Below are 13,692 nucleotides of genomic sequence, written 5' to 3' on the forward strand. Positions count from 1 at the left end.
TAATAGTTTTACTCGTGGTTTCATGGTAAGTTGACGGTTTTAAGCGTTAAAAATAACTTGTTTCATTAAACTTTTGTTTAGGTATTTTAATTACAGAGCAGTAAGTATATGTATATATATCAATGACGTGAAAGAACGCCCGTTTGGTGGGTTGCAAAGAAAGCAGCGCCAACACATAAATTATGTTAACAATGGCTAAATGCAACCAACTGTTGAATAAAAGAGAGTGGTCATTCTAGAATTATGCAGGTACATTCTTAACTTGTCAGTACTGAATAGTGAATACTGTGTTCAATTACCTTCCCGGACAGGGACTCTTCCTCTTACAGCCTTCAATAATGTTTTAGTTTAGTTATTGGTAATCCTGAATCCTGAGAAAATTTGCCGTTTGTTGATCATCAGCTGTTTCATAAACGAATAAAATTTCGTTAATTATATTATTATCGAAGCGATCCATATCTTTTTACTTGTCATTAGACGATGTCTTTTTTCGTGAATGAGTAAGTTGCTGTGGATTTTAGCCGGCAGATATAACGTTTTCAGTTAGAAGCGACAGTATTGCCGTTCGGACCTCTGGACGTGGGTCTGGTTATGTGTTAATTTTATCGTAACATTGTGTTTTGTTTAGTTCATATATGTCGTAAGTCTTAAAAGGACATTTCTTAATCTTACAACTATTATTCTGATTATTCAAGACAGTATTACTTTCCAGTCCGTGTTCTGAAGTCACGTGGCGTTATTTTTAACCATAGTGTGGAATAGGTGTGATTATCAGATATGGCTGCCGTCTTGGACGAAGTTGGAAAATCTGATGAAAAGCTAAATGTTGATGGAAATGTTGATGATAATCTAGATGATGTAGACGTTGAGGATGGCGCTTCAGAGGCTTCGAAAAAGAAAAAGAGGAAGAAGAAAAAGAAGAAAGCTGGTATGTTTGAAAAAGCTCATGTGCATCAATGAGATTTTTTTAAAGTCGTATATTATTTAATATTTGGTTGGTCTGGTCTGGTATCATTTATTTATTTTATGCGTACTATAACGTATATCGTGGTGGACGCCTGTTATAGTTTATAAATGTGCGAACTCCCGTCGCGCTTTTCATCGTACACCTTATTTTGAGGTTATTGGTCGGACAGACTAGCGTTCGGAAAACATATATCACAGAAAGAAAAGCAAGCTTGTAAATTTACGGGACTATTTGGTTTCCTGGTCATACTTACGGGACTTCAGTTGTACGCGGCATCTGAACCACAGGGACGTGATTTTTCATTTCAGACCATGCATTGACCGTAATTTAAACAGAGGTCGCCCTGTTGATAAGCCCATGACCAAGCTATTTGGTAACTACGTTTCCACAGCGGCCGTGGCATTAATTAAGGTACAGTCCCAGCATTTGCCTGGTGTGAAAATGGGAAACCATGGAAAACCATCTTCAGGGCTGCTGACAGTGGGGTGTGAACCCACTATCTCCTGGATCCAAGCTCACAACTGCGTGCTCCTACCTACATGGCCAACTCGCCCGGTGTGTACCTTAATCAAGGCCACGGTCACTTCCTTCCCACTCCTAGCCCTTTCCTATGCCATCGTCGCCATAAGACCTATCTGTGTCGGCGCGACATAAAGTAAATTCTAAAAAAAAAATTCTTATGTAAGTAGTGTGGATTATTTTAATTAAATGAACAGGATGTTGGACATACTGCAGTGTTTCCCTCGAGGGGATTACAGCTGGAATACTGTATTATAAGCACACTTAACATTGCTTCCAGTTACTTGTGCCAAGCTGTCTTTAAAGAAAAACTAAAAATATATGCAGTCCTGTAAACAGAAATAGTTTTGTGTAAGAGGCTTCAGATATATTGGTCTAGGCCTATTTGTGTAGATGTCAAGAGGGCTTTATTTCTAAGTCTAGTGAGATGCTGTGTCCATACCAGTGCACATATTTGTCATTAATTTGGGCTGGTGTAAGTGGTCATAGCTTGTTTAGCTCCCTTTGTCAATCAGCGGTATTGTCATCCTTCATATCCTAAGAACATCGGTTCATTCCAGCCGAGGTAGGCCTAGTCAAAAATTTTAAAGCAGGAAACAAGTCCATTCCACACTCCTTGTTGTATGATGTTGGCATATAAAAGATCTATGGCGACATATTTGATGTTTACCTGACAAAATTAGAATTAAAGTCATAAATCACCCAACAGAGTAAAATGTAATACTGAATAATGACAAAATCAAAATGCCTGCACGCAGTAGCTAAGGCTGTAGATTATTATTATTATTATTATTATTATTATTATTATTATTATTATTATTATTATTATTATTATTATTATTACTTTGAGGGTCTAGTCATAAGTCATGGCAACTGGTTTTTTTTTTTTTTGCGAACAGGAGACAACATGGAAAATGTAAGATATGCGTTTGGAAATATAGGGCATGCACTTATGCATAGTGCCTGAAGACAAATTCTGACTTCAGGAGATTCTCGTAGGAAAGTGACAGAACACAGGCCATTGGTAAACATTGTTTTATTATGGTATACAAAGGACAGGTCTCCACTGGTTACAGACTTTCGAAATAATCACCCAAGGTTTCCACTGTACGTTGCGAGCAGTGGGGCAGGCGCTGAATACCATTCACTGCATGTGTATCGCTAATGTGCGACACCTATCTCCGAAATACTGTTACGATGTCCTCTTTGTTAGCAAACCGTTTCCACGTAATGGCTTCGTGACTTTGCTTCCTGCAGCTCTGAATGGCATTGGCATGCATTTCTGCTGCGGAGAACTGCTATTTTAATATACGATCGTTGCTCCTGCTTGTAGACTTCCATTTTGTGACACTTTCACACACTGAACTTGGGGGCATGCTTAGACTGTTGTTTACATACACCATCTAGTGGCATCACATGCAAGGACATACCGTATGTTTCCAAATGCAGATCTTGGATTTTCTGTGTTGTCTTCTGTTAATGAGGAAAAAAGTAGTTGCCATGACTTATAACTCGACCCACGTATTATTATTAATGGTTCGTGGTGTGGGTTACTGTAGGCGCGTACTAGTTCATGAACCATGGACAGTGGCTGAATGGCCTAGTAAGTGGTCTTGAGAGTCAGAATGCCAGTTGCTGTGGAATAGCATTTACTGAGAAGTATGTTAAGTAGGAGTTGAGAAATAACATTTTTAACCTCGAGAATACAGCCTTTCAGAGGGAGAGAAGCAAACGATGAGTGAGCAACTCCCCTCATGCATCATTGACATTACGCCCTGGTCCACTGTTTTTTTCCTTCAGTTGTGGTGTTTAAAATTTTTTTTGGTTTCTGGTTGTTGAATGGGACCTAAAGCCCTTTGAAGTACCTTACTCTGGCACCACATGTTGTTTTAATACCTCATTTTTAATAATGAACTACTTGGAGGCACTAATGTGAGAGTTTCATCTCGATTAACAATCACTTTGAGCGATTTGCTATCAGTTAGTTTCTCCACACTCCTCTCTTCTTTTGAAAATACAATGGAACTTCGATATCTCGAATCACCTCGGAAGCTAAATTTTATTTCGAGTTATGGAAATTTTGAGATATAGAGAATACTGTTTTTGAGCACATATAGCACATAATTGAATCATGCATCTGCGGGCTTATATTGAATACATTATTTTTAATAGTATTTAAAAATATACAAACAAACTCTATTTTATGACATCACTTTAATTATAACCCTTATTATAGTTAACTTTTTAAAAGACAGGATACAGCACATACAGTAGTGAAACAAGAAACATACCTCCGTTAACACCTTTGGAAAAAATCCGTTGGGACAAAAGAGTGACTGAATGGGTGGCTGTATTTCTAGAAAATAGATCTCAGAGAATTAGAGTAGGCAAAGCTTTATCCAACCCTGTAAAAATTAATAGGGGGATTCCTCAAGGCATTATTATTGGACCTTTATGTTTTTACTTATACAGGGTCTTTATTTATGTTTGGCAAGGACTTTTACGCTCGACCTTGGCCGCCAGTGACGGTTCAGTTGCCGAGTATGGCGCATGCGTATGTACGGTAGAATACGGTGCTCAAAATCATTATCATGCATTTTATTTGCCATGCTTACAGTTTATGCTCAAAATCATCGTGCATTATCATCCATTTATCATGCATTTTACTCACCATTTTTACAGTTTATGCTGAAAATGTTCCCCATGCGCTGCCAAACATAATTGGCCTCTCCTAACGAAGTTTTCGGTTACTCTACCAAGTTCTTCAGCACTGATGGATGCAATTGCAGCTCTTATATTGTCTTTAAGTTCATCTAGTCTGTGAGGGTTGTTCCCATAAATTAAATTTTTTAACATTCCCCACAAGTAAAAATCACATGCCGTTAAATCTGGGCTACGAGGGGGCCACAGATTTTTACTTATGATCCTCGTACCAAACATGCTTCAGTAACGAGATAACAACCTTTATGTTTGTGTTTATTGTTTACTGAACCTGTACATTTGAATCTCTTGGCCGATTGCTTTATTGTCCGATTGATAGGAATGGGTCTCCTTGGAAAATTCGCTCAACTTTTGTCTTGTCCTAGCGCACGATTTTCTGCACTTAATGTAAGTATTGTGCAGATATGTGTTCACGTAACAAATATTTCACATTACAGCACTATACACAATCACAATAAAACACCATTGGCCTACAATACGACATACAGTACGCAGTAGCTTTATTGAACACCCTACTATCTCGGAGCTCAGCTCTCAGCAAGTGCAGGAAGTGCCGGAAACCGCGCGCGCCAGCGGCCGGTAGCAGCCTGTCATCGGCGGCCAAGGTCGAGCGAGAAAGTCTTTGCCAAGCATAGATAAAGACCCTGTATATATAAATGATATGAGTAAAGAAGTGGAATCAGAGATAAGTCTTTTTGCAGATGATGTTATTCTGTATAGAGTAATAAGATTATGAGCAACTGCAAAATGACCTCGATAATGTTGTGAGATGGACAGTACGCAATGGTATGATTTATTTACTCGAGTCCGAAGCATACAATAGAACTTTTTTGTTTTTGTTTTTACATTACAATTTAGTAACAATAAAACAGAAGGAATTTTTACACATATATGCCAAAATGGTATTAAATAGTATTTGCCCAGAAGCGAACAACTGCGACTGCATTTCCTTGTGCCCTGAGCAAATCCTCCTCACTGCAAGAATCAAGGCAACATGAGCACTGACATAGATGCCTGGTAGTCTGCACCTCTCCGCACTCACATAGCAATGACACATTCAAATATCTCCATTTCACTAAGTTGTCCTTAGACGTTCCAACACCTGTTCTTAACCTGTTCAGTGATCTCCATGTGATCCAGTCCAAGTTGTGTTCGGTTGGTAAGCATTCAGCTGGTTTTTTCCACGTTTGAAGATGACTTGTTCTGACTGCCCACAATTTTTCAGAGGAGAGATCCTCACTTGGACTCTGTGCAAGTTGGGTAGCATCCTGCTTCATGAATTTACCGAGCTCAGAACATTTTAAGCAAGCCTCAGACCTATGGGTGAAAAGGAGTCTCACTCCCATGTGACAGGCGAGGGACTTCTTGGAAACAGCTTGGCGAACAAAATGGAATTCGATGGGGAGCTATCAATATTAATGGGGCTTTTGGGAAGAAAGAAAGTAGAACTGGCTGAGTCAGCTAACAGGATGCATCTGGATGTGCCAGGAGTAAGTGATATTCAGGTAAGGGGAGATAACGAGGAAGAGATAGGAGATTATAAAAGTACTTGCCGGGTGTTAGAAAGGGAAGGGCAGAGTCTGGGGTAGGGCTGTTTATCAGGAATACCATTGCACGCACCATAGTTTCTGTTAGGCACGTAAATCAGCGAATGGTGTGGGTGGATTTGTCAGTTGGAGGAATTAGGACGAGAATTGTCTCAGTGTATTCACCATGTGAGGGTGCAGATGAGGATGAAGTTTTATGAAGCGTTGAGTGACATCTTGGTCAGGATCAATAGCAAGGATAGAACAGTGCTAATGGGCGATTCGATTTCAATGCGAGAGTTGGAAATAGAACTGAAGGATACAAAAGGGCGATTGGTAAATGTGGGGAAGATATGGAAGCTAATAGGAATGGGAAGCGTTTGCTGGACTTCTGTGCTAGTACGGGTTTAGCAGTTACCAATACATTCTTCAACCATAAGGCTATTCACCGCTACACATGGGAGGCTAGGGGTACCAGATCCATAATAGACTATATCTTAACAGACTTTGAATTCAGGAAATCTGTTAGGAATGTACGAGTTTCCCGGGGATTTTTTGATGATACAGACCACTATCTGATCTGTAGTGAATTAAGTATCTCCAGGCCTAGAGTAGAGAAAGTGAAATCTGTCTGCAAACGAATAAGGGTAGAAAATCTCCAGGACGAGGAAATTAGAAGTACATGGATATGATTAGTGAGAAGTTTCGAACAGTAGACTGTAAGCAGGTTCAGGATATAGAAAGAGAATGGGGTGGCATACAGGGATGCTGTAGTAGAATCAGCAAGGGAATGCCTAGGAATAACTGTGTGTAAAGATGGGAAAAGGCGAATATCTTGGTGGAATGATGAAGTGAGAGCAGCTTGTATATGTATAAAGAAGGCTTATCAGAAATGGCTCCAAACAAGGGCCAAGGCAGACAGGGATTTGTACGTAGATGAAAGAAACAGAGCGAAACAAATGGTTGTTGAATCCAAAAAGAAGTCTTGGGAAGATTTTGGTAATAACCTGGAAAGGCTAGGTCAAGCAGCAGGAAAACCTTTCTGGACAGTAATAAAGAATCTTAGGCAGGGAGGAAAGAAGGAAATGAACAGTCATCATCGGTTTGCCCTTCCAGCGAGCCGGGTAGGGTGTTTGAAAACGAGCGTCTTCCAAAGTTGCCTATTCAAAAACATTTCGTTGTCCAAGACAGATTCCCAATTCCATCCTCTTCTCTCCACGTCTTCCCTCAGTTGGTCCATTCATCTTCTTCTTGGTCTTCCAGCTGGTCTTCTACCTGTTATTCTCTTTTCCAGATAAGCACATGGTAACGCTGTATTATTCATTTGTTTAACATGCCCAAACCATTTAAGTCTAGATGACCTAAGTCTTGCCTCCATCGATTCATTTAGACCTAGGTTAGATCGGATCTCATCATTTTTCACATGATCAAGTCGGGTCTTTTGGAGGGCAGTTCTAAGAAATTTCATTTCACAGGCTTGAATCCTACTATAATCTTTTGATGTTAGTGTGCAGGTTTCTAGAGAATATGTAAGGATAGGAATGAAATATGACTTGTACAGGGTCATTATTGTTCTTTGTGGGACTTTCTGATCCCATAGTAGGTGTCTAACGATGCTGTAAAAGTTAGAGCCTTTGGTTACTCTGTTTGTTATTTCTATCTCAGCTCTGTTATTACTAGCGATTACGCTTCCTAAATAACTGAATTGGTGTACTACTTCAACTTGGTGGTCCTGTATTTTTATGTTGCATTCTGTATAATGTCTGCTGATTTTTAATGCTACTGTTTTTGATGGGTTCATTTTCATTCCATAATCATCAAACTTCTTACACCATGCATTCAGATTATTTTGCACTCCCTCCTATGTTTCATCCCATATTGCCACATCGTCTGCAAACACCAGAGCCTGAAGATCTTTATTACCTTTTCCTTTTAGTTCCTTTAAAATGGTATCCATAACTGCTATGAATAGAAGTGGTGACAAGGCACTTCCCTGTTGTACTCCTTTGGTTGTATTGAACCATTCAGAGTGACCATCTCCAATTCTGACACAACTTTTACAATTACTATATAGCATTTGGATCTTCCTAATAAGGTACTCCGGTACACCAAGTTTTCTAAGACTTTTCCAAATAGTTGATCTAGGAACATTATCATACGCCTTTTCAAGGTCCATAAACACAATAATTAGGTCTTTTCCTCTTTCCCAGTGTTTCTCTGCCAACATCCTCAAAGCAAATATCAGATCTGTTGTGCTTCTTCCAGTCCTAAAACCATGTTGTTCCTCTTCTAAGATAGGCTCTAGTATATCCCTTACTCTGGCTTCAATGATCTTCTCCATAATTTTATGGCCGTGTGATAGGAGGGTAATGCCTCTGTAATTTTCACTTTTCCTTCTACTCCCTTTCTTAAAGATAGGAACTATCCCCCTTTTGTCCAATCTTCAGGTCTTTCATTATCCTTCCATATTGTTCTGAGAACTCTATACAGCCACTGTATTCCTGGTGGACCAGCAGCTTTAATCATGTCAGCTGTAATTTCATCAGCTCCTGCTGACTTACCACTTCTCATCCTGTGGAGAGCTTGCTCTACTTCTGTCCATGTAATTGGGATATCTTCATCTAATGTTTTCTGTCCTACATCCTCAACAGAGATCTCTTTAGGGCCATTTAGGAGCTTGTCAAAATACTGCCCCATTGTATCCGTGATATCTTTCATATTGTGAACTATATTCCCATCTGCTGTCTCCAGAGCTGTAACTGCTTCTTTATCTGATCTTTTACTTTTAACTATTCCATATATCATTTTCATATTCCCTTTACTGTCTTCTTCCAGTTTAGTTGTAAATTCTTTCCAACTTTTCTCTTTTTCTTCCCGTACAATTCTCTTGACTTCCAGCTTTCTGTATTGCGCCGTTCCCGGCTCACTGAAAGGACGCATAATATCCAGGCTAGCTTAATTATAATCTTCCAACTAAACATTTCAATAATTTGGGTGTTGAGTTCCGATTCAGAGAAAGATATACCATGCGGAGCCAAATAAGACTTAAATTATCTATAGAAACGACTCTCATATGCTGCTTATTCTAATTCTTATGCTATCAAGATGTTATTGCTCTCATTTACTTAAATCTAGGTCTCTATACTACAAACACATTGAAAGAACTGTTTAATATTTCCATATTTATTTATTATAACAATATCTCAATCCAGAATTCGAATCTTGGACTATCCTCCATAAAAATAAAAAAAAATCTGGTAAAGGAAATTGTATGGTCGACTGTTTATTTGGCCTATTTTGAGGGAACATGGACTTAACTTCATGAATTTACCTATTTCTCCATTCAATATTTAATTATTCATTTCCTTTCCCTTCTAATTGCTCTATGTCATTCCTTTACTCCACATTTCCACGTTTCTGGGTGGAAAGAAAAATCGAAGAAAAAGGCGGTATCGTGCAAAGATATATGAAAGTAATGTTTATGGAAAATCCACTGGTATTTGGCACATCCAGTGTCCACTACGCACTCTAAAGTACAGGTTACTTAACCTCGTCATCATCTGTAATATATCTATTGGTATTCATTACGTTAAGTGCTCAGGTCATGCCTGCCCACAAAATCAGGGACAGAATACAATGTATGGCAAGGTATTAAATTCTGAATAGGCCATCATTAAGCTGAATACTCTTATGCTCCAGCTCATAATCATTAAATTAAACCCATAAGTCCAAAAGAAAATGTGAAATTTCCCTCTTAAGCCCTTAAAGCAATAATTAAATTGGAATAAAGCATTCAATTAACGGATTGAAACAAAATCGAATATGTTCGAATGCTTAAATTGATGAAAGCTTTCCTAACATAGGTAACCAAAAATTCATATAAATAATTGAAAACTTACTTGGATGACTAAAGAAAAACTCATCTGCATAGTTACTTACTTATCTGAGTAACAAGAAATAAAATATATCATTGGTCTAGGTAACAAGAAAGAAAATTATTAGTTTGGGTGCACCCTAGCAAAGAAAGAAAAGAAATATTTACAACATGAGTTCCAATAAGCAAAATATAGATTGAGGGTATCTTCTTCATGGTATCCAGGACGCATTTCTAAAACTTATAGCAATATCTCAAGAATTGGAATCATTCCTACTACATATGAGGTCTGAATTAACTATTAGCTCTCTCTCGGAGCTCATATTCACTTACTGCCACAGAATAATCCTATCCTTCAACATACAAATAAATACCTAGGGATGCTAATCTGGGAGGATAGTTCCCTAATGTTTCCTTACATAATCAAATCACAATATGGAATATTAATGCTTCTTCGTCTCAGACTATTTCATTCTGCATGAATTCCGACAAGTTTCCCTTTCAAATCAATGTAGTTCTCATAAAAGTTCAATCAGAACCAGTAAGACACATATACCATTTAAAGATCCAAATACTCTCGTCATCTTAAGCTAAACATAGGTGCGATATCCTACTTGTTAATGACTACTCTACTATTCTTGTCTGAAGTATGCTATCAAGAGTGGTTCATAGTGTGAAAACTTGATCGTTGAAAAACATTTTTATATTTCCATTTGGTCATCAGTGATGGGATGTCGCCTAAGAAATTACTACGTTCCTCTCGTCTGAGAATAAATTGGTATTAAGAAAACTTTATGACAATACATGTGTTCAGTTCGTCCTCCTAACTGAAATGTTGTTGATACTACCAAGTGAGCGTTCTGACCAACAGATGTCACTCAGATCTTATTTGTATTTCTACATGCTTGCTCGTGAGATAAACAGAACATGAAATTGCTACACGCTCATTTACTAATTAGCAAAAACTCTGCATGAAAACCGTTAAGTACATAGCCACATCACCGTGTTCATCCTCGCGAAGAATTAATAACTATCATTATTCTCAATCATCAATCACATCAACTTCTCTAAAAATATTATTATTATACTTTCAAAACCATAATCTGTCTCCTCACTAACACGGGTTCACTTCTTGCCATTGTGGCCCTTATTTTTTTTAATTAATTACGGTTCACGAATACATTTCCAAATACTATGACCTTCATTCAGTCATAACCACCATTTATGATAAACAGATTTGTCTACCTAGCTAGCATATCCTACTGTTGGTTCCTAACTTGACATTCATGGACTATAACCTATGTACACATGTATCTATCGCTCTTTTACGTATCATACAACTACTGTCACTTTGACTAACTCAGAATTTCACACTACACGGATCACATTTCGAACGTAGGCTTTTCTCACTGAATGACTACCTATCTAAGGATTTGTTATGCACATCTGAAGATTACCTATCCACCTTCATTCTAATTTATCACACCACTCTTGTTGTTTAATCACTTCGCACCGAACAAATTAATAAACCATACTACATTTACAGTTAAATACAAACATTATTACACTGATTTAAAAGTAAAACTTATCTGAATTCAGCAGCTCCAGTCGCCGTCATATGTCCAGCTGACAGGACATATTGAAACGTCGCTACTTATTTCCCTTGGTGGACGGGAAATATTCACATATTCCTCCTCTGGGCTCAGTCATCTCGGTCGGCCACGTCATCCTGCGGCACCCATTTGGGCAGTCTGGCTTATCATCTCCTTAGAGCTCCATGTTCATCTGTGGTCTAGACTGAATAGAATGGCATATAAGATTGATTAGCATTTCCTTTGAGAATAACTGTGAGAAGCTGTTTAATATGAAGATTGTTTCCTCTGAAAAAGTTGATTTACTAGTCGAATATTTCCTTAACTTCATGTAATTTTAGAATTTGAAATGATTAATTCTTTTTCTTCACTATATTTCAAGTTATTGTAGGATTCCCTTTGTAACTCTTCACTTCGGTAATATCGTGAAGTACGTCAGCAAGGACTGCAGTGACGTAAGCTAGTTGCCGTTAATTCCTCTCTTCACGTCTCTTGGAGATCGCTGAATGGAATTATTAATCTCTAGTTCAATTCGCAATGTAGCTTTAAAATTCCTCCTTTATCCCGCGGAGCTGATTTCTTGCTGTGCCGTCTTTAAGTTTGGTACAGTTACTTCTGTCTTCAATTCATGTATTTCTGGGTAGCAATCCAATCTCGTTCTCCTTTTTTTTTTTTTATAATTGTTAGTAACAATATTCCCGTTCGATCCTTTTCACTGCCTTCTGGATCTTACTTCTTCTTCTCCCAATTGATGTGAGCACTTTTGTCTTCACATGCGGTATGATTCAGATCTTTCGGCGTTAATTATTCCCAGATACATGGGTTCCATCTTTGTTCTACTTACGGTTGTAACTTCTCATAACAGTGAAATGGCACAGTATCTATATTCCTTTGCTATCTCTTCCAATTTATTGTTGTCTATTTGGTCACTGTTGATTCTTCTGTCAGACTTAGCCACATCAAGAAGTTTTTTGGCTTTATTCCTTTTCATTATGGCTTCTTTCACTATATCATTCCACCAAGATGTTCTTTTCTCTCTCACTATTCTGCTTGTTCTTCCACATATTTTATCTGCTCTACCAACCAGACTTTCCTTAAAATCATTCCATTCTTCATTACCTTTCTTTGTGTCTGTTATTGGTATTTTAGCTCTGATTTCCTCTTGAAACTGCTGTTTGACTTCCACATCTTTCAATTTCCAGTCTTTAATTTGTGGTTTTTTCTTCTTGTCTACTTTAATGATAGGTTTGGTGACTTTTAGGTCTGCAATGAGGAGTCTATGGTCACTATCAAGGCTCTCACTAGGTATCACTTTTACATCATGCACCTTTTCTCCACTTGACCTATCTGTGATGATAAGGTCTATCACTGATCTATACTGACCGTCCCAACTGTATCTCGTTATCTTGTGGCTATCCCGTTTCTGAAACCACGAGTTCTTCACCAGAAGTTGGTTTCGTGTACATAGATCAAGCAGAAGTTCACCCTCCCCATTTCTATTACCAAATCCATATGGACCAATAATGCCTTCATAACCTGACCTATCAGTGCCTACCTGGGCATTAAAATCCCCAATTATCATTATGTTCTCTTCATCAATGATGTCCTCTAGTTTTTCTAGGAAGCTTGCTTTTTGGTCATCGCTACAACCCTGCTGGGGAGCATAAACTTGGATTACAGTTTGAGTTTCTCAATTTAGGTATATTTTAGCTTTGATTAATCTCTCATTGATGAAGGAGACATCTGCTACACTATCAATGTCTTTATGGAGTATAAAACCAACTCCATTCATCGCCATTGCAGGATTACCACTCCAGTATAATTTATATCCGTCCTCTAACATTCTTGTGTTGCAACCTTTCCATTTGGTTTCACTTAGCCCTAGGATGTGAATATGTCTACGGTTCATTAAATCCGTGATTTTGTTGCATTTTCCTGTTAGAGTCATAACGTTTAAGGTTCCAATCCGAAGCTTGTTTCTATGATCGGGTCTTCTCGTGCATCTTGAATGAACATCGGACATGACGTCGTCATTAGTTCCAAGAGTACTTGAAGTATTGTCGACATTCAGAATATGTTTCTTTCCGAGGCTCGTTTTCATTTTGAAAGCAACTGCATTGTACTCCTGTACTGACTTGCTAGGCCTAACATACTAGAGGATTTTCTTTCAGGGTGGTCTCCCTTAGCCTTTGGCAGTCCCCTGCCTCACTGCAAGGGAGCAGCTGATGAATTTATGTGTTATTTCCCACACAAAGGTCTCATCTTATCCAATCTTCTAAGGGAAAACTCCTCTGCTCGCAGCTATTGGTTTTCCCTTAGTTTGCCTGGTTTGGTATCGGCCGCCAGACCCTCGGCCAGACAGTCGCAGGTAGTACCGTCTACTGTTGCATACGATAGCAGAATATATTCTGACCTGACACCAACTATCCCAAAAAGCAAGGATGCCTCTTCCGCCAGTTCCGCCGTACCAGTGATCTTCATCTACGCCTTCAC

General features: G+C 38.5%; 1 protein-coding gene across 2 annotated transcripts in view; it reads left to right on the forward strand.

Moving 5' to 3' along the window:
* The first annotated feature begins 353 nt into the window (after window positions 1-353).
* The window catches only part of und (methionyl aminopeptidase und), a 155,420-nt gene continuing 142,081 nt past the window's right edge, over window positions 354-13,692 (forward strand). For both annotated transcript variants that reach the window (XM_067136566.2, XM_067136567.2), the window contains exon 1: window positions 354-928. In XM_067136566.2, the coding sequence (XP_066992667.1) occupies window positions 778-928 (151 nt within the window). In that variant the 5' untranslated portion in view covers window positions 354-777. The remainder of the gene's footprint in view (window positions 929-13,692) is intronic.

The sequence above is a fragment of the Anabrus simplex genome, chromosome 1 (assembly GCF_040414725.1).
Source record: "Anabrus simplex isolate iqAnaSimp1 chromosome 1, ASM4041472v1, whole genome shotgun sequence".
NCBI lineage: Eukaryota > Metazoa > Arthropoda > Insecta > Orthoptera > Tettigoniidae > Anabrus > Anabrus simplex.